Source organism: Helicoverpa armigera, chromosome 9, assembly GCF_030705265.1.
Source record: "Helicoverpa armigera isolate CAAS_96S chromosome 9, ASM3070526v1, whole genome shotgun sequence".
Classification (NCBI taxonomy): Eukaryota; Metazoa; Arthropoda; class Insecta; order Lepidoptera; family Noctuidae; genus Helicoverpa; species Helicoverpa armigera.
The window spans coordinates 6888504-6916284 of record NC_087128.1 but is presented as its reverse complement, the minus strand read 5'-3'; the positions used below and the strand labels follow the sequence as shown (position 1 = coordinate 6916284).

Genomic DNA, 27781 nt, shown 5'->3' with positions numbered 1-27781 from the left:
CTGGTGCGATAGGGCTGCTAAGTCTCGTAAGTCTTGGACCCGGGTTTTAAAAGAATTCAGTAACACAAAAAATGTTGAGATAAAAACAGATAAATATTTTTTAGCCTATGGTAGAAAAACCACAGTGTTGACAGTTTGAAAATTGAATTAACAGAAAATACATAGAAGCAGAAATTCGTCAGAAAAATAGTGAATGAATTGATGTGCTCTCTTCATTTATCTTACAAAATTTGGTATTGTTATAAATATAATATAAGGTGAATCTTTTTTTTCAGTAATTGAAATATATAGTATTCATTTTATTAACAAAGTGTTAATTCTAACATAACCTAAATGTGTTAACAGCAAATGATTATTTGATATGTTATAATTTAAAATCCTTATTATAATGTTATTATCATAAATGTTTAATGTATTAAAATAAGATTGATATGGATGATGACTCTAAAGAATATAGAAGAAATAAACCACAGCAAAAGTTTTATAAACCAGGTAGTGGTCCATTAAGACGATCAAGTTATGGTTTGGATGGAAAAATGGATACAAATGACTTAGATGGAGGTTCTAAAAGCCGAAACGAAAACTACTATGGATCTCAAAATTCTATTGCTGACGATTTAAGTGACACTTACAAAGGGATGAGTATGCGCCAAAAGAAGCCTGAACAACAGCTTTACGTGCCTAGATCAGGAGATTCTAGTTCTGATAATGGTAGACAATCTAAAGCACCCATGAGGTGTGATAATTCTAGTCAGTATGTCAATAGAAGAATGTCTGATAATCCAGACAGACAGGGTTCAGGGTCTTATACTAGAGGTGCCTCAAAAAGAGATAAATCTTACCAATCAGCAGATTACCATCATAAAGATGGTACAAACAATGATATTAATTATAATAGACAATATAGGCAAGCATCAGAAACCAGATCCATTTCACCTGCACATATACAGGATCAATCTTCTATAGATAGAAATAGAGATAGTAGAAGTATGGAAACATCAGCAGGAAGACATGTGTCATCTTCTGGTGGCAAGCCACCTTCAGGTCGGCGCAACTCTTCTGGTTATACATCTGATTCCTCAAGACCCAAATACATGGTAAATTTAGATAATATACCTCCAAGATTTAGAAAAAAGTTTTTAGAGCAATCAGGCCATCACAGTTTTGATAGTTCTGATCAAACTCGCAGAGACAAATATTCTTCGAACCATTCTGTCCAGCCTACATACAACCAGGACACCTATTACAACATTTCAAACTGGTCTCAAACATTACCATCCAGAGGTAGAGGTAGATTAAGAGATAATGAAGGATTTGACAGAGAAAAATTTATAAGTACATACCTGAAACACTATGAAGTTCAAAATTCTAGAAAATCTACTCCTAGCAGTTCATATTTGAATTTGTATGATACAAATTCATCAGAAAACAAACATGTAAATGAAAAAAATAATACCGGACCAAGCAGTACCGAGAGTCAGGAGTTTCATGATGGTAAGCATAAGCATTATACTGAATAAAAGTAGTTTTTATGTAAATAACAATAATTAAATGTTGGTTGTGTTTTCACTGCATTAGAGATTTTGATTTATAAAGTTCAGAAGGTTTGGGAGGTGTAAAAGTATGGTTTCCTTATTCCTGGTGTACATGAAAATACCATGCCTCTTGTAAGTATGTCTTACATTCAAGGATTTCCATCAGAGAAGGTATAAGAGGAATAACTTTTTGCATGTCTATGTTATACCATATTATGTGAATATTTTTGTAATTTAAGTCTAATTAAGGAAATATTCAGAATTTTGATTACAAGTAAAAAAATTGTTGGTCAGCAAAATTTAAAAATCTGAAAAAAAAAACATCAATGCTTTTTACTTAAAAACTTATTAATATTAGCTTTTATTTTTTTTTAATCTCAAAGTGTTTATGGATCCAGATGTCCTATACAATTGCCCATACTATATTTGAACATTACATTTAATCAACCTGACAAGTTGTTGTTTAGTCACACAAATAATTTTCTCTGCCTGCATGGCTGTTTGTTAAGTTACTGAAATGACTGGATCTATATTGATGGGAATTTCTCTAGCCAAATGCTGCTGTAATAAGGCTAGTCAGTACTATTATCCAGGTGTAAATTTTTCATTGAAGGCTTTTTAAATCATTTTGACCTTTTATAGTCCTTGATGTTTAATATGTATTTATAGAGTAGTAAGTTATACACTTAGAAAAGTTATTAGTTTTCATCCTCAGGCAAGGGAAAAAAATGTCAATACCACATCCATTGCGCCATATCTCAGAGTACCCTATGTACTGCTGTTATTCATTTATTTTGTGATTATTCTTTACTATACATAAATACATATTTTAAAAAAATAAGGTGACAGTATAGTATGCAGTAACAGTATAGGTATCGGTAATCTGGCCAATTTAATCACATTCCAGTAGCAGCTTAGTTGTATAATGAATTATAATGATTAATTTTTAGCATCCCAGAATGGTACAAGCAGTATGGCCAACACTATTTCAAGCAGTCAGTTGGAGCAACAGAAACAAGAAACAGACAATGAACATGACAGTGAGACTACATCACAGATCTCTGCAACCTTACTGGACATCTCTAATTTGGTAAATATAATATAATATAAGCCCCGGATCTTCAATTTTTTTTAGGCGGGGCAAAAACTGGAAAATGCCGCCCCGCCTACCTACCTACTTATGTTTATTTTCACCAACGAAAGTCACTTTTTTGGTAGGACAAAGTGTCCAAACCATTGTAGGCTCAAACTGTTGGTCAGGTTTAAGTTATGAAAGTCGAGACAGATTACTATAGGCAAAAAGTTAAAAAAGCGCTGTTAAGTAACAAGCAGTCGGAAGCGCAAACTTTTTTGTTTTTGAGGACTCCATAAATATTTTTTTTGCTACATTTGTCTTATAAAAAGTAAGACAGTGTGGATTAGACTTTTGCAATTAACAACATAATGCCTGTATAATCTTGCGCGAGCGAAGCGAACGCGAAATTTTTTGAGCCTACGACACAAAAGTACTTGATTAAGTACATTGTCAAGCAACAAGTAGCCGCGAGCGTAGCGACCGCGAACTTTTTTAAGTTAAATTAATTAATTTTGAAGACTCACTGGCCGTCTCTAGGTCATGTAGCGCCTGGGTGCAATCATCACCCAAGCGCCACCTATGTATTGAAAGATTTTGAGTAGTACATATTGATCGAAGTACTTAGAATAGTGACAAGGAATATAGATAAGAACGTTCGAATGAAAGTCACTTTTTTGGTAGGCTCAAACTGTTGGCCAGGTTTTTTTTTTTTTTTAATTTTGGGACACAAAAAGTTAATAAATTTTAAAAAGCGCTGTAAAGTAACAAGCAGTCGGAAGCGCAAACTTTTTTGTTTTTGAGGACTCCATAAATAATATTTTTTGCTAAATTTGACTTATAAAAGGTAATACAGCGTGGATTTGAGTCATGAAGTTATGAAAGTGACGTATGTATAATATTGCGCGAGCGAAGCGAGCGCGAAATTTTTTGAGCCTACGACACAATAATAAGTGACTAAGTACATTGTAAAGCCACGAACTTTTTTAAATTATTTGTTTGAAGACTCACAAATTAAACTGGGAATTATGTACAAATAAAAAGAAACCGTGATGAGAGCGAGTGCCATTTGTGTTCGTTGATTCGGTGCGTCAATAAAAATGATAAACCATCAGAAAGACAACATTGTCAATTAGCCGCGAGCGTAGCGAGCGAGAATTTTTTCACTTAGAGGATGTTAAAAGTGAAAAATAATCAAAATGATCAATTAAACAAAGCGAAGGCGACTTTTTTAGAAACTTTGCTTGTCAGTATCATGATACAATGGGTGTAATTTCATCGAAATTTCCTGGTGGTGGGGCGCCCCTGAGACCGAGGCGCCCGGGTTATTCGCACACCCTACACCATAGGTTAAGACGGCCCTGTAGGTAACTATTATGGTATTATTAGGAATTAAAATCAGGCAGCCGCCTGATTTTGCCGCCCCCTGAATTTGCCGCCCGGGGCATGGGCCCCGGCTTGCCCCCCCCTAGATCCGGGGCTGATAAGCTTTAATAATTGTACATATTGTGTTGCACAACATGAGTCCTGTTGGATTATATAAAGCAAAAACTAATACCCCTAACTTTCGATAACATTGTTCTTTGTTCTATCTGAACAATCTACTGTTTATTTAACTCTACACACACTGCGTCACGGGATCTTGTTAGACGGACGTATTGCTTCCAAGTACCATTTAAAGTATAGAATAAATATTTCAATATCAAATTAGTATATTATTTCTTTTAATCCCATACCTCCTATAGGTTATGGGCCCAGTGCGAAAAAGGACATTTAGTAGTGAGAACATTCAGTAGTGCGTAGTGACAGTAAAGTGCATAGTTGTAAATAAAAATAAAGTTGTGACAATGGAAAAAGTGAAAAGAAACATTAAGCCTTTTAATGGAGAAAAGTACAGTGTATGGAAATTTAGAATTCGTACACTGCTTTCAGAGTTAAACTTGCTCAGTGTTATTGACGAAGAAATTCCTGGAACGCGATCCGCTGAGTGGGAAAAGAATAATAAGGCAGCCAAAAGTATTATAGTCGAATATTTGGCGGACTCATATCTTAATTATATTAATGAAAATGGGACTGCTCAAGCAGTTTTTAAACATTTTGACGCGATCTATGAAAGGAAAAGTGTAGCAACTCAATTAGCGCTGAGAAAACAATTATTGGGATTAAAATTAAAAGCCGATATACCCTTGATCAAACACTTCTCAACATTTGACGATCTGCTGACAGAATTATCAGCTGCTGGAGCTAAATTAGAGGAAACGGACAAAGTAGCTCATTTATTACTTACTCTCCCGAATACATATGATGGCGTTATCACTGCAATTGAGACACTATCTGAAGAAAATATCACTCTCGGTTTTGTAAAAACTAGACTATTAGATCACGAAGTAAAATTAAAAAACGAGAGTCGTGATACCAGTTTAAAGATACTCCATGTTGAAGAAAAATATAATAAAACAGATACAATCGCACAAAACAAAACTATTTGAAGAATACAACATTCAAGAAAACAAACAAACAAAAATTTGTGAAATGTCATTACTGTGGACGCAAAGGACACAAGAAACAGGATTGTTTCTATTTCAAAAGACAGACAAATATACAAAACAATGCCCCAGAAAGGACAAGACAAGTCCAAACTATTGCCCTGCAAGAGGGAACGACCTCGAATTCTTCTTTTTCAGGATTTGCGTTCATGACAAGCGCATACCATTATGAAAAAGACCACTCGACAATTAAATTCCTATTAGATTCAGGAGCGTCTGATCACATCACAAATAGAGATGATCTCTTCACATCGTTTGAATGTTTAAATCCTCCTTTAAAAATTTCAGTAGCTAAAAACAATACATTTATTTCAGCAACTAAAAGGGGAAACATAAATCTTATCAGTCAAACAGGAGTGCAAGGAATACTTACAAATGTATTGTTCTGTGCCGAAGTACCATATAATTTAATATCGGTATCAAAGATGCAGCAAGCAGGATTCACCATAATATTTGATGACAAAGGCACACAAATTACAAAGGAAGGTAAAATCATCATGAAAGGTAAGACATTGAATAATCTTATAGTTCTAGAGTTTAAAATACCAGTAATAAAGGGGAATCCGCTTCCCAAGCATGTTATGTTAATGAAAATAAATATGAATTATGGCATCAACGCCTAGGACATATAAGTAAAACTAAATTCCTGCAGTTAAAATGTCATAATATGATTGATGACTTAGATGAAATAAATACCGTAACTCCAAATGATAAGTTGTGTGAAGCATGCATAAATGGGAAGCAGACTCGCCTGCCTTTTAATAAAGTTAAAGACAAAAGTTACATTAAACGCCCTCTGTTTATTGTGCATTCAGATGTTTGTGGTCCTATAACACCTCCAACAATAGATAACAGAAATTATTTTGTTTTATTTGTTGATGAATACACACATTATTGTGTGGTGTATATGTTAACTTACAAATCAGAAGTGTTTACAGCTTTTAAAGACTATGTCGCTAAAAGTGAGGCTAAATTCAATTTCAAAGTAGTAAATCTTTATAGTGATAACGGTGGTGAATACTTATCCACCGAAATGAAAAACTACTGTAGAGAAAGAGGCATAAGCTATCATTTAACAGTTCCTAGGACCCCACAGTTAAATGGTGTTGCAGAACGTATGGTTCGCACAATAACAGAAAAAGCTCGTGCTATGTTAAATGGCACTAAAGCATCAAAACGTTTTGGGGAAATGCAGTTTTAACTGCAGTTTATTTAATAAATATTACGCCTACGAAAGCTTTAAGTCAATCAAAGACACCATACGAGATGTGGCATGATAGGAAACCAAGCGTTAAAAATCTCAGAGTTTTCGGTTCAACTGTATATGTTCATAATAAAACCAGTAAAACAAATTTGACAATAGGTCGTGGAAAGGAATACTGGTAGGTTATGAACCCAATGGTTATAAAGTTTGGAATACAGAATTCGAAAAATATGAAACTGTAAGGGACGTTGTAATTGATGAGACTAATTTTATCGAATCTAGGCCTTCATTACGACCTGAACGGAGTAATAATACATATTCCCAAGACGAAACTGATAATGACTCCGTAACAAAATCAGTGTCTTATAAGTCTCATAGTTCTGGCCCTAAATCAGATAGCTCTCAATCTGATGAATGCAGTACAAGTAAAATTCGAAAAATCGGTAGTCATGAAATACCGAATGAACCTGAAAATGAATCTGAGAGTAGTTTGAAACACAAAAATCAGGATAAACCTGATGAATTTTTAAATTTACGAAGAAGTGAAAGACTGAAAACATGTTCGCGTAAATCATATAATGAAAATGACTATGATGTTTATAGTGCGTTATCCATCACAAGTAATATACCAAAATCATTAAATGAAATTAAATCTCTGAACGATAGGAATCAGTGGGAAAAAGCAGTCAGAGAAGAACTCAATTCTCTTAAGAAAAATAATACATGGACATTAGTACCAAAACCATTAAATAAAAATATTGTAGACTGTAAATGGATATTCACTATTAAAATGACGTTTCAGGTCAACCTTCAAGATATAAGGCACGTCTTGTCGCTAGAGGTTTCAGTCAAGAATATCTTAGTGATTATAATGAAACATTTGCACCAGTTGCTAGAATAGCAAGCTTTAGATTCTTAATTAGCTACGCAAATCAATATAATTTACTGATTCATCATATGGATGTAAAAACAGCATTTCTAAATGGTACACTAAAGGAAGAAATCTACATGAAAGTTCCTGAAGGTGTAAAATGTAAAGATAATTACGTATGCAAATTAAACAAAGCTCTTTATGGCTTAAAACAATCAGCTAGATGTTGGTACGAAACATTTGAACAATGTCTCAAAGAAATAGGTTTTCAGAACTCCCCAGTAGATAGGTGTATATATATGAAAGGTAAAGGAGACATTTCTAAAAATATTTACGTAATCTTGTACGTCGATGATTTAGTTATAGCATGTGCAGATTTGCAAACAATGAATAATTTCAAAGCATATTTAATGACTAAATTCGAAATGACCGACTTACACGATATCAAATTATTTTTGGGCATTAAAATAGAGAGACACCATGATAAAATTACTTTAGACCAAAGTGCTTACATTAAAACCGTTTTGAATAAATTTAATATGAGTGATTGCAATCCTATAAACACACCGATGGAGCTTAAATTAAACTATGAAGCTCTTAACGCTGATAAGAAGTGTGACGCACCATGCCGTCACCTGATCGGTTGTTTAATGTACATTATGCTTTGTACGCGTCCGGACTTAAGTACATGCGTAAATATTTTAAGTCGGTACACAAATAAGAACAATAAAGAATTGTGGTTATGCTTAAAGCGAGTTTTAAGATATATCAAAGGCACAATTGATTTGAAGTTAACATATACAAGAAATAATTACAATAACATCCTAAGTGGATATGTCGACTCAGATTGGGGTGGCCACGATTGTAATGATAGGAAAAGCACTACTGGATATGTGTTTAAATTATTTGATCAAAATACAATTACATGGTGTACAAAGAGACAAACATCAGTAGCGGTCTCGTCTACTGAATCCGAATATATGGCTTTATATGAAGCTGTTAAAGAAGCATTATGGCTTAAGTCTCTGGCAGAAAGCATAAACTTAAAATTAATAAGCCCATTATTTTATATGAAGATAATAACGGATGTATTAGCATAGCTAATAATCCAACAAGTCATAAAAGGTCCAAACACATAGATATAAAATATCATTTCTCTAGAGAACAAGTTGAGAAAAATGTAATAAAATTAAATTATATTTCCACAGGTAACCAGTTGGCAGACTTGTTGACAAAACCTTTACCAGTCGTGTCTTTTATAAGACTGAGAAAAGGATTGGGTATAGAATAAGTTTTAATTTAAGTACAATTTCATTATGAAATGGTCTGATCAGGTTTTCTGGGTTTCCCTGATCCTGTGCAGCAAATGTTGGACCATTATTGTACAGTTGTCCCAGACCTTACTTGGAAGTATAATATGTTACGTCGTATTTATAAGTTGGTATTCACTTTGTAATGTTGAATTGTAGACTAGATACTGTATAGTAAACTAACGAATGACTAAAAGTTAGGGATTAATTTTTGAGGGGGCGTGTTGGATTATATAAAGCAAAAACTAATACCCCTAACTTTCGATAACATTGTTCTTTGTTCTATCTGAACAATCTACTGTTTATTTAACTCTACACACACTGCGTCACGGGATCTTGTTAGACGGACGTATTGCTTCCAAGTACCATTTAAAGTATAGAATAAATATTTCAATATCAAATTAGTATATTATTTCTTTTAATCCCATACCTCCTATAAGTCCTCCATTTAAAATCTAAAGATATGTATTGAGTTTTTGTTGATATTAAGTTTTTATTTAAGACTCTGCTTAAAAATAAAATGCAACTAAAAATCAATGTACATATATGCAATAATGACTGTTACTTTATCAATTGAATCAGTATTTCAAGCAGTTGTTTATTTGTTTATTATGTATTGGAGTAAAAAGTTCTATCAAGATTGTTTACCTTTAGTTAAGTGCCAACTCAAAAGGAGTACAGTGTAATATGTTTGAATAACAAAAAAAAGAACTCTTTGAACGTTGTTATTTTCATTTTGTTAACAATAACACTGACAATTTGTTACTGTTTGCGAGACCACAAGAAACACTTGTGTGCTCCACAGGGCCACCAGTTCCTGCACATAACTTTTGATCACCAATGTTTTCAGGATTGGACGGAGGAAGTAGAGAGAAATATAAAACTAGATGATATGTGCGATTCATCTACAAGCTTTTCACAACCATTGAAATCATCAGTGCAGGATGATATAAAGCCTGCTGAACCTCGTGAGTCAAAGCGGTCCGGAAGACCTCGACGTAAAGACCGGAGGTACGACTAAAAATATGTCGGACAAAATAATAAACCGTGTAGTGTTTAAAATATTACAGTTATCTAAGTTTTCAATTACAATTACAGAAGTTCGAGTAGAGGTCTTCGAAATTCGGAAAAGAAATCTGAACGAAACAGAAAAGATAGTACAGCAAGCGTTCAGTATGAACCTGCAGAGAGACCTAGAAAGGACAGCAATGTTAGTATACAGCACGAAATTATACACTCGGGACTGAAGCAGAGGGAGCGGGAGAGGCGAGACAGTCACAGGAGTAATCGATCTTCTACCATCGGAAACAGCAGAGATGATTTAGATCGTTGGAGGTCATTGCGTTCTTATAGTAGAGAACAGAGCACTGAAGGGTTAGTGTCATTATTTATTGTATTTGCTGTGTTCATGTGAGATTTTTTATCTGGCTGGCATTCTCATCCATAACATATATACATTCACTTTAGGATATTCTGTTATATGCTGAAGGATGTTAATCCATTTTAATCAAAAGAGTACATTGATAACATTCCCAAATTTTTACGGACCGTCATTGCCACATTGGTATGCCTACCACAATAAAATGAAATACTTGTAATTTCAGGAGAATAGTTTCGCAATGTAACAGCAGAGACACGTCAACGAATCGTGCAACTAGTCCGAGAGATACAGATGGTTTTCGAATCCCATCGTCCATGTCCAAATCTGCTGCATGGTTATCAACAAATCAGGTAAAATAGTTGCCATTTTCTAGTTATTTGTTTATTTATTGCAAGACAAAGTATACTATGGTGTTTATTCTAGAAGAAAAACAACGGGTCATGGGCGAACGGTCGCACGTCGAGTGTAGAACGCGGGCGAGTGTCCCCCGCGCCCAGCCACGCCAGCCTCAGCACCGCGCCCGCCGAGGGCGGCTCGGCCCGGCGTACGCGCAAGCGGGCCGGCCGCCGCACTACTGAGAATAGAGGTCAGTTCATTAACATCAATTTATTGTAACTAAATACTCATGTCAAAGAGACAGGGAGAGAGCCTCATGGCGGGCTCCCCTAAAAAGTCAGAAACATTCATGGAGGTAGCGAAAAAACCGTCAGTTCAGTTGTGATGCGGGGCCCCACAGCCTGGGCTAGTCTTGTTATATGTACTCGTGCTAATCTGTCCAAAATGAAATAAAAAGCCTTCTACCTAACTAACTACTTACTAGTCTACGATTATTCAACATGTCTTACGACAAAAGCCTCCTCTAGAGTTTTCCATTCCGTTCTATTTTTAGCTGTTCGACTCCATGTAGGGCTCGTTATTCTGCTGAGGTCATCTTCCCATCTTTTAGTCTGTCTACCTCTTAAAATGAAATGTAATTTGTTTTAATTATTTTCACAGAGCGTCGCCGTGGCCGAAACGCCGAAGCGCAACAAGTGCAACAAACGCAGCCTTCACAAAATCAGCACCAGCAACATTCTCAGCATCAGCAACACGCGCAAGGCTCGCAGCAGGCGGCGGCGGCGCCCGCGGCCTCGCACTCGCACGCGCCGGCCTCCGGACTCCTCAACTGGAGAGAAGAAATTCTCGAGTCCAAGAAGTTCAACACTCACGATAAGTAAGTGATTTTACGACCTAAATAATGTGAAATTCGTTTCGTGATGCATTCGACGTTTATTCATGTACTGTCTTTCTGTTCTAGACATAACGAGAATTCTAGCTCGCGCAACAAGCCGGCTTCAGATTCGTGTGGGCAACAGCCTGGGCTAATTATGTTGCCACAGTCTTCGATAACACACATGCAGAAAGATTCGGGGTAAGTTTTGCTACTTATTGAAACTGGACTACTAGATTGTGGGGGAGAGATAACGATATTTAACATTCGGGATTGTTTTCAGACGAGGAGGTTCAGTGGAAACTCAGAAAACCTTATTTGATCATCATAATCCATCCAAACCAATAATTGTACAAACTAGTCCAAGTAAAATAGACATTAGAATGGAAAGAGGTAAGCATATTATATACATTATTCAATAACCCACACTTAAGGCACAAGTATTTGAAGATATCATTACCAGAATTCCCCCGCTATTGTAACCTGCAATATAAATGATTATTTTGGTTCTATATACCTTCAGCTCTAACAGGAAGCGAGTCTTTTTCTAAGAGCGAAATAAATTACAAGCTGCCAATCATTAATCCGGGAAAGGTTTCGGGTCAAAATCGCCCTATAGATAATAGCAAGCCGTATGAATTGCGCAGTATGGCAGACAATACATAAACAAAAGGGCTATGTTTATCGGTTATCTATGATTCTTGGTAAAGTGGTAAACCGATGACTAGATTGCTTTGAATGATTGAATGGGAATCAGTATAAACAAATATGATATTCGAGTAAATAAATAAATTCATTAAAAAATCTGAATGCCCCAGTCAACCTATTAAAGCCAAGGATATTTATGAAATACCGGGGATCTTTTTTGAACACCGTCCATAAAGGCTTATCATTGAACTTGTTAATTTAGAAGTTGCTTTTTTGGTACATAAGAAGTACATTCGGCAGGCATGAAGGAGAGTTCGTCGCGCGGGAACGTTGGGTACGAGGCTAATGACGCGGCTCGCGCGGCCCGACACCGCTCGCTGCTGCAGGAGGTGGATCGCGCTGACGTCATATTACAGACCCACATATTGCGCGGCCCCCTCGGCCTCGCGGAACACTGGCCCGATGTTACTGACACTAGGTAAATTGTCTTATCTGTGGTAGCTATGAAACTTCCTTTTGAGATCCAAAGACTAGTGTATATTTTTCTACAATTTACGGTGGGATTTCATCACGTTTAAAAAATATTGCTCTGCTGTAAAGAATATCTTGAATTTAAATAAAAATTCCGAATAACAAAATGCGAGTACATAACAGTATAATTATTTGTTTTCAGGGCTTTTTTACAAAACGCACTACAGAGGCTCCTCATGTCAGATCTAAAGTACTGTCAAGCTGATAATATTGAGCATCATTTTTGGAAAATTTTGTACTACAACTTCATAGAACCTTTAAGAAAAAGTTTTTCTCAGATGACGCCAGAAGATAAACCGAAAATAGTGAAATTGATAAATGTTATTATTGAAGAGGGAAATGCATTTTTTGAGAATCTAGTGCAAATGTTGGAGAAGACTTATAAGTTTAATGTTGACGATTATATAAATGATAATCATGTGTTGCCTCCAAAAGGTCTAGGATATGTGGGGTTGGCTTTAATATCAGTACAGAAGATATATGTCTTTTTGGGAGATTTAGCAAGATATAAGGAACAAGTGAACGAGACAAATAATTATGCTAAGAGTAAATTTTGGTACACTAAAGCTCAACAAATCAATCCAAAAAATGGCAGACCCTACAACCAGCTTGCTATACTAGCGATATATGCGGTAAGTAATATGCAATGGATTTTGTTTCATATTCCTTTTATGTTCAGTAGCAAATGATGCCAACCATATAATCTGTGCTGTTTCTTAACGATTATTTTTTATTTTCAGAGAAGAAAATTAGATGCAGTCTACTATTACATGAGAAGTTTAATGTCGTCCAATCCATTTCATTCAGCACGAGAAAGTTTACTATCACTATTCGACGAAAACAGAAAAAAGGTTTGATTATTAAATAATCTCTTATATTTTTAAAATAGTCCTGCATTTTCCTTGGTTATTACAATGATTTTTTATATTTAGTACGAGGCAGCGGAACGTAAGCGTCGGGCTGCTCTAGAAAGTTCCAAGACTGAGGGCACTACCACTACAGAGAACACGGCAGGCATGAAGAGAGAAGTGTGGGTGCGGCCGAGCGGACACAGGACTACCACCTTCCGGCCCGCTTCCAGGGACGAACAACTGGCTTCCATGACGTCCGTCGAGGTACACTCGCGATATAACCATCATGGCTTAAACAGCCTCCATAGCTTTATATACCACGTAACCTTAAGTTCCGGTGCCGAATAAAAATATGTAGCTTACAGTACCGAAACAAAGATGAAATTTCAATTTTTTGATCTGAAGTTCATAACTGCGACTGTTGATTGGTTTGCAACGTTCAAGTTACCGTTTTTCCTGCTTTTAAGCCAACAATAATTATCACCGGCCCTAACGAATTGTAAATTAATATATCATTATCATCAGCGTTTTATCGTTCAGGCCTCTTCACCCACAAATAATGTTTGAGATTTAATCACCACGTTTGCTCAATGTGGTTTAGTGATTTCAGACTTCATAGTCCAGGTTTTTTCGAGATGTCTCCTTTCTCCTTCAATCAGTTGGTGTCAAAGATGTACATAGATAGAATGAACATACAAACATAGAAAATTTAGACATTCCATTTCAGAACATGCCTCTTGAATACACATACTACTGGATTTATGTAATTTAATGGAAATCTGTCTTCTGATTGTTCCAGTTGAATAAAAATTTCATTACAAGTTATCTACATGTTCATGGGAAGCTCATCACTAAAATAGGGTAAGCAGTACAGTATCATTATGTTAATTATTTTGTGCTATTTAATATGTATTATAAACGTTATGAATAACTATTTACTATTTATTATAAACGTTATAAAATAATATGTGTAATAACATTATAAAAATACTACTCTAATTGATTCGACGCTCATGTCCTAATAGCGATAACCTTTCGGCTCGTAAATGGTCTGGAAAATTTAAGTAAGTATATTATATTGATATATCCTAATAACAACATAAAATGTGAATGCCCTAAAGATGTAAATATTTTAAAATGTATGTCCTGTCCTTTACAATAAACCGAAATCCTTATTTAAATCAATTAAGTTTGTCAATTAAAAAGTAATGACCTCAAACCTTAATTAAATGAGCAAATAAAAATCTTTTAACCTCAGATGGATTAAGTTTATAGCTATTGATGATTTTATGATATTTTGCTTTCGCAACTTTATTTAGGTACAACAAAAATATGTGAATCATGATTGTATTTGATCCTAATTCACCAAACACCTTCACAACTGTCACATTTTGGACACTTTCGATGACTAGTATTAAAAAGTTTCTCTTAGAAGATCGGTTAATATTCTTTTCTAAATGCTGAGCGCCATAAAAAAAATGAAGCGAATTAAGCGAGAAGCAGTGCTGACCATGATGACCATGATCCTAATTTATTATATTTTAGATATTAGCTATACTATTAATTAGAACATTATTTCAAGTTTAAGGTTTACAGCCATAAAATAGTATGTGTCTTCATATTATCGTTCGTCTGCAGAATGGAGACGTTTTACGAGAGTGCCAGTTTGATGTTGCGGCAGTTTCGCGCGCTTCTGCATCGCCAGCCACTGCCTACCCCTGCCGCAAGGCTCTTACAACTCACTGCGCTTAACATGTTCGCCGTTGAAACGACTGCCGCCTCATTGAAAGGTAATACACATTTTTCTAATACTCACTTTAAAATATTCATATATTTTTTGACTGTTTGTATTCTAGATTCATACTACTTATAGCTAGCGTGACCACCAAATGCAGGTGTTCAGTGGACGAAGAATGTTACTGGCTACGCCCTCATTTTCCTTCTTTGGAACCCGCCCATTTTTGTAAAACTAAAAATATTCGACGTGTCAAATAACCCGAACACCTACTACTAGGTGGCGAATTCCTCGTATTAGAGTTTGGTTCCAGTCTTTAGTATTCTATGAAACTGCATTTTTTACAAAGCTTAGTGCTTTGCTGATACAATATTCGTATAAATATTGAGTAATTAATAATACGTGGAAACGAAACCGTGAATTTTTGAGTTTACATTTGACGCTTTATAAAGCTACAAAAATAATTTACATTTAATGTATATGTATATTTTCGAATAGACACGCAGAAGTCAATTTGCCTGGGATTGAGATTTGTGCCTGGGAGTCCGCCCTGAGTAATCCGCTTCCTGCCGGTTTAATTGGTATTTTACTAGATCGTTGCTCCCCTTAGTTAGATAGATCTGAGCGATGAATACCTAGGCTTCGCGAGTTTTATCTATCGTGTTTATATGAAAACTTTCAACAAAACGAATGCAAAACATTATTATAAATACAAAATGTAAACCAAAGTAAACTCATATTAAACTATTAAAGCGAAAAGAAAAAACATAACAAGTTTCCAACAAACATGGAAAGTAAATGTATAAAAAAATAATTAAAAAAACTTACTTTCGATTTTTTTCGCATCCGTTTTGTGATTATGTAAAGAAAGCAAGCGTACCTAAATAAAAGTTTTTGTATTAACTACTAAATCTTGATCCCCTTTCTTTCTTTCAAAATTATCGTAGGTATATAAATTTGATCCTCTTTTATTATCATATTTGGGGAATGAGATTAACAATTGGGTCCCTGCCCTTTTTGTCACGACAACTTAACTCATTATTTTTTGGGAACATATTTTTTGTTTCAGTTTTTGATACTGTAGTGTCAACTAATACCTAATCCATACCTAATGATTCATGCCAAATATCAGATGAGGCAAATAATATAGAGTAATAAGTTATTTTAATAATTCTTATTAAAAAGAGTTATTCTTCATCAAAATAAATATTCTATGTTTTCTTTAATATAACTAGTAGGACTCATCAGTTCAAGTAATATCTGCGCTAAATAAGAGTAAAACGCGATATAACGGCATCTAACACGATGGCGTCGTTAATTGCTCTGAATAGGAGTAAAAGTCACGCGTCCGATAAGAAATGGATACAGGTATTTTATGCGGTCAAAACATTTTAGTATTCGCCTGAGTGACATGTTTACTATCCATGGTACTGATACTGAGGCACGGATGTTTCACGTATGTCTCATCGTCGTAAAACAAGCATTCCGTATAATAAAGTATCTGCTTTACTGTGTTTACATGCATTCTGTCTAAAGAAACGGCTCCAAAAATATTGGCAAAATATTAACATTATAAAATGTACCAGAACGAATTCGGTGTTATATAGCCTCTTTATTGCTGGAGGGTATATGCTTCTTTCTTTTTATTCGGGGGCGCGGCGTAGTTCTACCGGACGCGGGTGAAACCACTGTTGGAAGCTAGTGTATGTCAAAGGCTTCTCGCTATCACTATAGATCCCTTTACATACCAAAAGGACATTAAATTGAATCGTTGCACGATAGTTACTGTTAAATAAAATAGACATTAATTCTATTTCATTCTGATACAAGCATGCCCATAAAATTGCTTAATTTACAGAAGGGACTGCAATAAAAAGTTCTAGATAAATGGTTATTCAAAGAAAATAAGAATATAAAGTGCTATAAAAGATAATTGAGGACTCGGTTCGCTCCGGACGTCGGTTTTGTTTTCTAATAAAAAAGAAAATGTTATATGGTGAAGTTAATTGAACAAAACATTCAGACTATATGCAATAACAGATCAGATGAATTGGAATAGAAAAAAACGATTCATGTTGAAGCTGTTTTCTTGCGAGTTTTTATTTTTCATTTATAATGTCCATATGCGACATGTCGCTTTCATCTACTTATGATATAAGTAACTTAGAAAATATGAAAATTGGACAAGTTGCCTTCATTTTTTTTTGTAATAAAATTAACACATACTACTACCACTACACCGCTTTTGACTAGGTGCAGCCTGTGGATGTAGTGTCTGAAGCTTAACCGATTTTAGTGGGACTTTCACTGGCAAATAGTTGACGTAACAAAGAGCTTAAGCTACTTTTATCTGGGTGTGGAAGTAGTTTTGGACGTGAGAAAAATAGTGAGGAACAGCTAGTAAATAATAAAAACGCGATGGTATACACGTATTCGATTTTCGAAATTAATATATAACGTGAGCTGTAAACGTGGCTATTTCCTGCGGCTCCGTCCGGGCGCAGTAAAGGTTTGTAATTACAAATTACAAGTTATTGGAGGTTGATGCACTGCACTCCGTCGCCGCCGCTCCGCCTGCGCCCGCGCACCGCACAAATGCACACATTTGATGGCGACAGGTTCAACAAACTGACTCGGCGTCGGCACGGTGACGACCACTCTTTTACGCCATTACTCGTAATGATGTTTTGAATTATTATAGAAAAATTATGGCGTTCGAGACCCTTAATTACGACGTTCGGCAAGGCGATGCCCTTTGGCAGCGCTTGTGACGGAAAAAGTTCCTGGAAAGATATATGAGATAACGTTTTTTACATTCAAAAACACATAAATCAGTTGGAACTTAGATTTTTGATAATGAATAAAATAATATCGTATAAATATCGATAGTTATGAATGCATAATCCGCTTATGTGGCCAGCGCGTCAGAATATTTATAAACATCTATTGTGAAATTGTGGGATGTATTAAAATAGTTTGATATACAGAAAAGCTACTTTTATCTGCACCTTTGTGCTATATGTATATTGTTACGCATTTTATTATGACACACGTAACAAATGTTGCTTGCGAGATATTTCTGTGCGCCTGTTTATCCAGGTATTTGTTAAGCAGTATAGTAGGTGTTTTGCGTTTGCAGGTGCAATCCGTGCTGTGTATTTTTAGACGACTATTTATATCGGACCGGCTCGACTCGACCGATGAGCTGTCGGTGGATGATCCAATGACGACATGTTTCTGTCACTATGCATGCACGTCTCGCTATGTTCGTACATCACTAGAACATGAGAAAAAAAATGTATGCACTTGGCTATTCATAAAGGGGATCTATAAAATCCATCCGGTTTCAAGTCTTAACACATTTTCAATTATCGTGGATTAATCGTGGATCCCACTATATAATAGGCTTGTGGTTAAGTTAGCCGTAATCTAATTGATGTTCAATTCGTGGATATATGCTTTACTGATTCTGAGGAAAATATAATTAAGTAAAAAAAATGTTGGGTCACGTTCGTTTTATTTCGACGTACATCAATATTGTTTACGGAGAATCCGATGATTCAACAAGTAGCTGGTTCCGTTTGGGTCCTGATCGTTTACTGATTAATGCAAACTGCTTTGCGTGAGGTGGATGAGAGGCACGATTGTATGCACATACGTAATACCTAACACGTATTTACAACTAGGTACGTATAGACAGCGCTACCAATTATTCTGAGCAAATATTGATATATGGATCTGGATGGTATTGTGTATAGTTTTACTTACCTATGTGAATAGGTAATACTTTTCTTTTACTGAACCGCAGGATAACATATGAAGGAGCTGGAATTCCTTTGGTGTATGTCAAACTAACATTAAGAGCGTATACGCTCGCCGCGCGATGTCAACTTTAGGTAATTCAACGCAAGAAATCGCGCAGACTAGCGTCGCGGCTGTGTGCGTGCCTATCATACTTCACGTATAGTCACACAAACCATTTTGATCCTTTCGAGTGAAATTAGTAGAACAAAAAATATATCATTTAGTAAATAGTAAATAACGAGAAAATAGTGTAAGTCTATGGATGACTAAAATATAAAGGCATGAAAATAAGTCGTTAATACTTACACACTTTTGCAAAAAAATCGGACACCTATGAATATCTTGGTTTTGAGGACTTTCTGTATATTACATACAATTTTCAACAGTACGAAATAGTCGACTGATGATTAATGGCAATGTAAGAGTTTCTGTATTTTAACCGATTTCAAAAAAAGGAGGAGGTTTCAATTAGATTGTTTTGTGATTGTTCTCGATTTCTCAAAGACGCCTGGACCGATTTGAAAAATTGATTGTTTATATGAATGGTCCAGTCCATCCAGACCGAAAAATTGTGGTCAAATAACAACAATTGCCGGAAAGCCAAATATTGGTGAAGAGTTTGGGTTTACCAAATAAATAAAATTAAAGTTTTAAGTTATCTATCCTATATGCTTCAAAAGTTATTCGGGATCAAAAGTCAAGGGTACATCCAAAATGAACATATAAATAGCTCTGCTCCTATCTAGCCTAAGGAGTCCGCCATATTGGATTAAGACACGCGACACATTTTTTTGTTGAGTTATTCATATCAAGCCCTTTTATTTGATACCCATATCGTAGGAATGCATTAAAAATATTTTTGTCTCCATCTTGGGCATACCCCCATATTGGATATAGAATCATACATTGTCATTAAAACTGAACTTTCAAACAAAATTTCAACGCAATCGATAAAAAAAATATGCTTCAAAATTGAGCTTCAAAATAAAATAGTAATGTATCAAGATTTGTTGGTCGCGCTTGAAATGTACTCTATTCTCGGTATCCACGGCAGAGGTTATTCACCCTACGCGATGTGACGGAGCGACACGTCCTCTCTCTGCGAAGCCTTGCGGCGGTCTGGTTTGAGTTGACTCGCGTGCAGCGTTTTATAGTAGTTTTTAAATAATTTATAAAAAAATAAAAACGAGAGATTAAATTATAATGTAAAGTTTATGTTAAAAAAAAAGAGTTATATTACTATAGTAAATAATTATTATATTAAATTAAGTAAGATAGGTAGGTAAAAAAAGCATTTGAAATTCTCAATTTTTCACATTGTTAAAATATATTTTTCTGAAAGATAGAGACCTAAATCAAAAAATGTTTTCAACTAACTATAGGCATGGGGATTTCGTCTATGAGTAAAAAAATAAATATGATTAGATTTGCCACTATTTTCACATGAATTTAAGCTTCGAAATAGACGCTGAACGGGAATTTTATAAATCATCTGTTACGTTATAGGGGTTTTAAGTATTTAAACTACACAAATTGAAATTTATGTTCAATTAACTATATAGACAGTGAAATTAACTTGCGTTATTAGAAATTAACATAGTTATAGGATAAGTAGTTAATGAGAAACAGTGGTTTGAAAAGTACCTTTTTAGGCCAAATGGCGCGCGGTTGACGTACACGCTCTTAATATGTCTTTTACTATGAATTGACGCTCTTTTTATTCATAGATGGGAAGATATTTTGTATTACGCAAGTTTCACTATTGCTTAGATAAGCATCTAACCTATATGATACTCATATTATACAATTTTGGTAAAGAGGGCAACAGTGGAGAACGTTCGGCGTGGCTGGAGTGCGCGCTGGGCGTGTCCCTGCTGATGTTCGGCGCGATGCTGGAGCGCTGCTGCGCGCTGCTGCCTGAGGCGCCGCAGTCGCAGCATCACACCGACGCACTGCTCTTACTGCCTGCCATCAAGGTACTCACACATACACATACATACAAGCTCTATGTACCACTATCCGTCGTACCACAAAAACATTTGAACACTTGTCTAAAACTGATAATGACGTTGAAATAAGATCCATTTGCAGCCACACTTTTTTAGACAAGTGTTCATCAGATGTTTCAGTTTTTGTAGTAAGTCTGTATAAGTCTCCACCAGAATTTGACACATTAAATTCCAATTCCAATGCTATAAACAAACTAAGTTACAACTGCGGCCCAGCTAATATAGTATCATCTAACTTGTTTTAGAACAGTATTCACGAGGTATATCGATTTCATCGGTTTATTCGATGTAAGAAAACAATACCACTGGTTGGCCTTAGCCATACGAAAGCGATATCTTCTAAATTATATTGTGAAGATATCCCTTAGCTATTTATACCGTCTCTGTTTTGATTTGTGGGTTACTGTAATTCCGAGGGTCAGATCTTGTTTTTATAAACGTTTAAAGATGTACAGTTATTAAAACACCAATTACTTGGGAACTCTGGTGTAACGTGTAATTAAGAAAATAGCGGTGTTAATTTGATAATAATTTATTAAGTATGATCGTTTCATAATGGTTATTTATGTTTTAAGGTGTGGTCTGACTGGATGTTATGCCATAGTAGCGTATGGAATCCACCACCATCGTTCGACAGTTTCGATATTGGGTAAGATTATATTATTTACCGTTAATACACGCTATTCTGATAAATATGATGATATAGTAAATTATGGTTTTGTGTTTAGAGCTGATAACGACCCGTGGGATTGGCTTGCAAAGCTTATGAACATATTGGAAGCTCTTGATGACAAGTCAATAGAATTCGAAAACGAAATGAAAGAAGGTGAGTTTCTTATTCTTATTTTAAAACCCTATGAAGTCCTTTTAATACTAATAAATCTTAATATTAATAAATTCTGATTCTTCTGACGCGTTATCTCTTTCAACTTATTTTTGATTATGCGAAAATACATGACGGGAAATGAGCGTACTGCATATTTTTCTGTCAATAAAATATATATTTGAAACGTACTGTAACAATCTTGCTATCTATTGATATATTTATACTGAAATAAACATAAAACCCTGTAGAAATTCTATAATAAGGTCCACTAACGTTTTAACATTAGCTACATTGTTGGCGAGATAAAAGTAAATTGACATTATAGCGATACATAATCCCGTCGCATTAACAGCTTCGCCGGTATCAATGTATCTGGTGTTGCGGTCGTCGCGGGTTCCCCAGATCCCATAAGGATAATGAGAACGATAGTCTTTATAACTACTATATCGCCTTTCAGACGACCGCCATTCTAAGAAATTAAATAAACTGACTTACTTAACAAAGTCCTAAAAGTAAACTTAATTATGTTAAAGTTTTAAGTACCACGTTAAATACCCAGTTTTATAACTGCTGCGCATTGAGCGATCTGAACTTTGTTCTCTAGTATCAAAATTGTTTTTGATATGTGCAAAAACGAAGATTGATTTGCTAGGAAATAGCTTGTATAATTTTTTTCAGCAAAGAGCAAGGGTGTTTTAGCCGCGTTAGACAGTTATTAGTACGAATTTTTTTTTGTTTATTACTGTAGGTATACAAGACTAATATGCTTTTGATTTAAAGGCTACGTTTGCGTCCGCTTGCCGGAGGACGCGTCTCTGGGCGGGTTCACGCCGCTCATGTACATGGAGCCGGCAGTCGCGTGGGTACGGCCGGAGCAACTTGGCCAGCACCATGCTGCCGAACACGCGCTTAGAGTTAGCAAGCTGCTGTTTTTCGGCACTGAGTGAGTTCGCATGTTTATTATTTGTATTACAGATTTGTACCCAACTTCATCCGCCTATCCTTTTCTTACTAAAAGGCAAGGTCGGCTTCTAGTCTTGCCGGTTGTAGTCGAGTAGCTAAGTTATCTAGTTGCGCAGAGACAGGTGTACTCACTATTCCATCGCTCTCTCAGCCCGGTGGGATAGCAATCCGACACCACTGAAGAGATCAGTTGTAGCACCGACATTTATGTGATCTCCGATACACTGGTGTATCAATCAGTAATTTCCAGACAACAGGCTGCTTTGTGAAGGTTTCTAAAACCCACAAAGCGACTTCGTGTGCATTAGTTTTAGGTTGTATAAAATAGGTATTAGTACCTGATTTAATTTTATAATTTTTGTGTATTGTATTTTCTATGGGCCTTAGATGCCTCATTTATAAACAATTAGTACATACTACTATATAGCCTGGTATAAGTCACTATATCTGTCGTGGTTCAGGTACTTGGTTGGCGTGGAACCACCGGTGCTGCGACTGGAGTACCCAGCGGACGCGGCGCCGCGCTACGTCAGCGCCGTACAACGAGTACAGCCGCTACTTACCCCGCTGCAGCAATTGGTAATCTTATCTATTCATATACTTTTGTACAAATATTTTAGAAAGGTGAAGTACAAAGTTGAGCTTCACCATAAATAATCACTTTTTCAAAAGATTTTGTTTTTCTATGGATAGAAGAAAATTCTGCATTGGTGTGTTTTCAGTAGCTTTTTCCAAATGTTTTTGTTTTTTTCTTGTTAACTAAACACAACAACGTGGATATTTTCAGTACAAAATTTAGTATAGATCAATTAGATATTTCGATTGTAACTTAACTGCTTCTCACAGTTTAAAACTTTTTAATTTTGTAGTCTGAAAATTCTGAGGATGAAAGCACCGAAAGCGGCGTTGCTAGCGAGGCTCAGAGCCACAGCGAAGGAGTCGAGGCCGAGGGCACAGACGAAGCGACGCGCAAGCTATTGCGACGCAAGGAACAGCTCGAGAACAGGAAGGCCACGCTTGACAAACATCGTCAACGTATGCAGGTATGAACGAGGAAATTGCAGAAATAAAATACTCGTGTCTCTTTTGGACAATGTCTGGAATTTAAAATTTTTGCGCAATAAAGCTTGTAAGTATCTATGGAGTAAAACTGCATGACATATAAATTCTGAAAAAAAAGTTTGCGAAATCAAACTTTCAAAGGGCGCATTTTACTCCTTCGAATATATTAACATAATGTTCGAATGCTATATTTATGTACTTTTGTTTCAGGAAATATTACGTGGCGGCTTCGTGGCCGCAGAGGTTGAGGTTCGTCCTCGTCTACTGGTGCCCGACACCAACTGCTTCATCGATCATCTAGAACTGCTCCAAGCTATCGTGGCAGAACCCTCGCAACCTTATACACTTGCCGTGCCTGTAGTGGGTAAGTAATGATTAGTCCGGAATATACAGTACAACTGTAGTTTCATAGTGCGAGTTTTTATGTGTTGGAAGGAATGGTTAAGCTTTTAAAAAAATGCGACGCATATGAAAGACTACTATTACTCTAAAAGTATAATATGTATGTTGATTTCTATTATGTGTTTAAAAACAGCGTTCAATATTTTTCATCATCTTCTGACGAGCCTTTTCCCAACTATGTTGGAGTCGGCTTCCAGTCTAATCGGATGAAGCTGTGTACCGTACCAGTGTTTTACAAGCAGCGACTGCCCTATTTGACTTACTGTTTTTACTGGTCTAAAAGAAGGTCCAATATTTTTTTGTCGATGATTCCTATACTGGTAACGCTCGTGTGTTGTCACAGTGATGACGGAGCTGGAGGGTCTGCGTCTGAGCGCGCGGGTGGGCGGCGCGGCGCGCGCGGCGCTGGCGTGGGTGGGCGGCGCGGGCGCGCTGCGGCTCGCCACGTCGCGCGGCACGCTGCTGGCGTCGCGCGCCTGCACGCAGGAGGCGGCCGGGCCCAGCGCCGCCACCAACGACGACCGCGTGCTCGCCACCGCGCTCGGCCTGCACCGGCACCAGTCCAACGTCGCGCTCGACAACGGTAACGCACACACTACATCACTATAGTTATCGGCACGGATAATGAGCTCTCGGCGGAAGAGTGGGGATCGCTTTGCGCACTGTACCAATAAACCAATAAATCACTTGTGTGGTCACTCTCGCATGGCTGTAGCTCAACGCCTACACGCTCGATTGTCAAATTAGTTGTTAAGTGCATACTCAAAGGAAGTCTATGAGCTGAATTCAGAATTAAAGCCCAAGTTCACTAACAACGTCATTATCTGCCTTTTCCGCGTTTTAATTTTTTGGGGTCGGCTGCCAGTCGAACCGTATGCAACTGAAAACCAATGATTTGCATGGAGCGACTAATCTGACCTCTATAACCCAGTTACCCGGGCAACCTAACTTTCTGGCTTTTGACTTCCCGTATGTATCGCCAAAGATGTTCGAATGCCAGTCGGGTCCCACCAGTTTATCGTGCCTTCCGAATCTTGCTCCTGGCTGGCTGGCTGGCTTATATACTTGACAGGGAATTGTTCGATTGAGCAGTAAATCCAAACAGCCTTCAAGGCCGAACTGCGAGATGCCATTAAAACAACTGGACTGAATTCAAAACAAAGCCTAAGTTCACCAACAGCATAAAAATCGTTTCATTTCTTAAGACAACTGTTTATTTAGACTGTTTTGGATGAAATTGGGCCTTTTAGTCTCATAATACGAACCCTCTATCAGTTTCATTTATTTCAATGGCTCTTGCAACGACAATTTTCGTGAAATATTTTACATTATAAAAAGTATTTTCATTATTGTGACCATCAAGGCTTTTCGTCGGGTTCTCTATCGTATCACCATTTTTTTTTATAAATATAACAGTAATAGTACATTGGACCGCGAGAAAAGAAACTTTTGTGTCGTTTGTTTTTACATATCCGTGAGTGTCACCCCGTCTGTTAACAAAAAAAATATAGGGATGTTTGTGGAAGAATACTGTAATGTCAAACCTACTTGATTGCTATATGAACGTAATCGTTACTCCTTTATCACGGGAGGTATAATTACCTACATGCAATACAATACTTAGGTAGACGATTATGTAGTTTGGGTTTATTTAATTTTGTATATGGGTTTTTTAATTATATTCTTTTAATTATTTGTGATTTGAAGAGTTGGTTTAGTGTTGTCCAGTAGCGTGAACATGCGTGTCGGGCGGCGCGTGCTCCGGACCGGTAGTAGCGCCGACCCAGTCCGCCGAGCTAGACGGAGGCAGCCTGTTACTACATATCTTAGTTCGCGTGAACGCTGATTTTATCTGCGCTGGCGCCGCCGATTATTTGTTTTAATGACGCTTCCTTACAACATTCCAGTACGCGACAAAATATATAAGCGGGGATATCGGCTAGCTATCGTGTCGTGATATCGTGCTATTTGAGCCTAATTTAATTTTCATAATGTTGCAGATACACGCGGGGACGATGGCAGAGAGGCGCCGAAAGTAGTTCGCCGAGTGCGCGAAGTGGTGTTGCTCACCGACGACAGGAACTTGCGCGTGAAGGCGCTGGCTGCGGAGCTTCCCACTCGCGACCTGCCTTCCTTCGTCAAGTGGGCTGGAATCAGCCGCGATCATGCCACGGTACATTTCCTCTAACATTGCTCATTATAGCACTAACAAGTAGTTAATGTGTAGGACACTGCTACCGGTTGCCACTGTAATGAGCACATACGGTACATATTTCGCTCTCTCTCTTTCTATTTTAATGTTAATGCTAGTTAGACAGGACACTCGTATTTGTTGAGTGCAATAGCAGATGTGATCAAGTGTGACGTTGTGTTGCAGAGCACCCCGGCGCCGGCCAGCGAGGACGCGGGCGCGGGCCGCAACTGACGCGCTTGCCGCCAGCACAAGCGACAACACTTAGCTCATATTCTGATTTACTTTATGATTAACTTGAAAGCGAGGAGACTTAATGTTGCAAAGATAATAGTGCTTAATAAAGATAATAGCAGTCTGTCCCAGGTGCATGCGTGCTGTATGGATCTGAGGTACGTGATTGCGCCTCATTATAGTATAGGAATTGAATAGATTAAGTAAAATTAAATACACCAATAGATGGTTAAAATATAAATAGATTTTGTTAAGGGCTTTAGGATTCCACCTCCGTGTTCCTGGGCTACATTTACTTTGTTATTTTTTTACGTATTTTCCGTTTTATTTGTAAGGTATTAGATAAATCGGAAATTCAGTGTTGCTGAGCTATTTTTATTTACTTTTTTTGTAATATAGCAACTATATTTTTTATTATTTTCTAGTTAGGTGATAGAAACAAACTGTATTGTATTATCTATCTCAAACATCAAGTACAGGACACCTAGTATGTAATATGGTTTGTATACAATGTTATCAACTGATCCAATTATGATAATTAATGAATCGACTGCACGTTTGCATATTTTGATTTTTAGAAATTATGATTTTAATTGAATTTAAGTACATACATTATTTACATACCTTTAATATGTTTTTGCATGATTTCATTGAGATGTCACGTGCCATTCATTGCTCTTACTTACTAAGCGGCTCAAGGTGCGTTGCCTTTGCCTACTATACAAAACCACAACAGCCAATATTGATGTATGAAAAGTATTTTGAATAAATGCTGGATTAGCTAACAAATTTACTTACGGATTCACATTTTTATATTACAAGTGAGCAACCGCATCATGATAATTTTATAATAAAATGTAGTACAAAATGTTTGACATTACAAGGACACTTGGTGTTTTTACTCAGGTTTGTATAGAACTAGCATAGATAACACAGACGCAAATATTTCATCACTTTTATAATCAGCATCGAAATGTCTATCTTTTAATGCAATTATACACTCGAATAGTTTCAATAATTTTACTATATAGATAAGTTTTATATTCCGAATAGAGGTTTTCATGCTTTACCTGCCTACATGTTCACCGGTGCGTTATTGCAGAATCATCAGATGTAGGAGTCTGTTTATTGATTTGTTTACTTTATTGAAAAAAATATTTAAAAAAAATACATTGTGGCTTTGGTGCACATTTGTAACCAATTGATCGGCACCCTCACATTTAAAACTGATTATTATTTCACATGTAGATAAAATTATTATGTATAAACAGATTTATAATGATAAACTATAATATGGTTAACAACTATTGTAACAAAGTTTTTCATTTTTGAAATATTTGATGCTGTTACTTTTGTCTTGATCATGACGTTTTAATTAAACATTGAATTACTTCAA

The 27781-nt window shown here is 36.4% G+C and overlaps 1 protein-coding gene and 1 long non-coding RNA gene across 5 annotated transcripts; both read left to right on the top strand.

The window, feature by feature from the left end:
* The first annotated feature begins 118 nt into the window (after window positions 1-118).
* Window positions 119-27781, top strand: LOC110370029 (telomerase-binding protein EST1A). Of its 4 annotated transcripts, XM_049839398.2 has the most exons (26): window positions 119-257; window positions 493-1494; window positions 2486-2625; window positions 9389-9549; window positions 9637-9912; window positions 10143-10269; window positions 10343-10505; window positions 10916-11132; window positions 11217-11330; window positions 11413-11522; window positions 12063-12255; window positions 12451-12940; window positions 13049-13159; window positions 13241-13423; window positions 13959-14020; window positions 14798-14949; window positions 20517-20674; window positions 21283-21356; window positions 21436-21533; window positions 22314-22476; window positions 22958-23075; window positions 23366-23539; window positions 23769-23922; window positions 24304-24543; window positions 25961-26133; window positions 26338-27781. In XM_049839398.2, the coding sequence occupies exons 2-26, from the start codon at window positions 537-539 to the stop codon at window positions 26383-26385; spliced, it is 4857 nt and encodes a 1618-aa protein (XP_049695355.2). In that variant the 5' UTR covers window positions 119-257; window positions 493-536; the 3' UTR covers window positions 26386-27781. The 4 variants fall into 4 exon arrangements, with proteins under 4 accessions (XP_049695355.2, XP_049695353.2, XP_049695354.2 ...); XM_049839396.2 differs by having other exon boundaries at window positions 127-1494; window positions 10346-10505; XM_049839397.2 differs by having other exon boundaries at window positions 127-1494; window positions 12078-12255.
* Window positions 4134-8942, top strand: LOC135117300 (uncharacterized). Its single transcript, XR_010276780.1, has 2 exons — window positions 4134-5657; window positions 8437-8942. It is a non-coding gene; the product is annotated as an uncharacterized LOC135117300 (long non-coding RNA).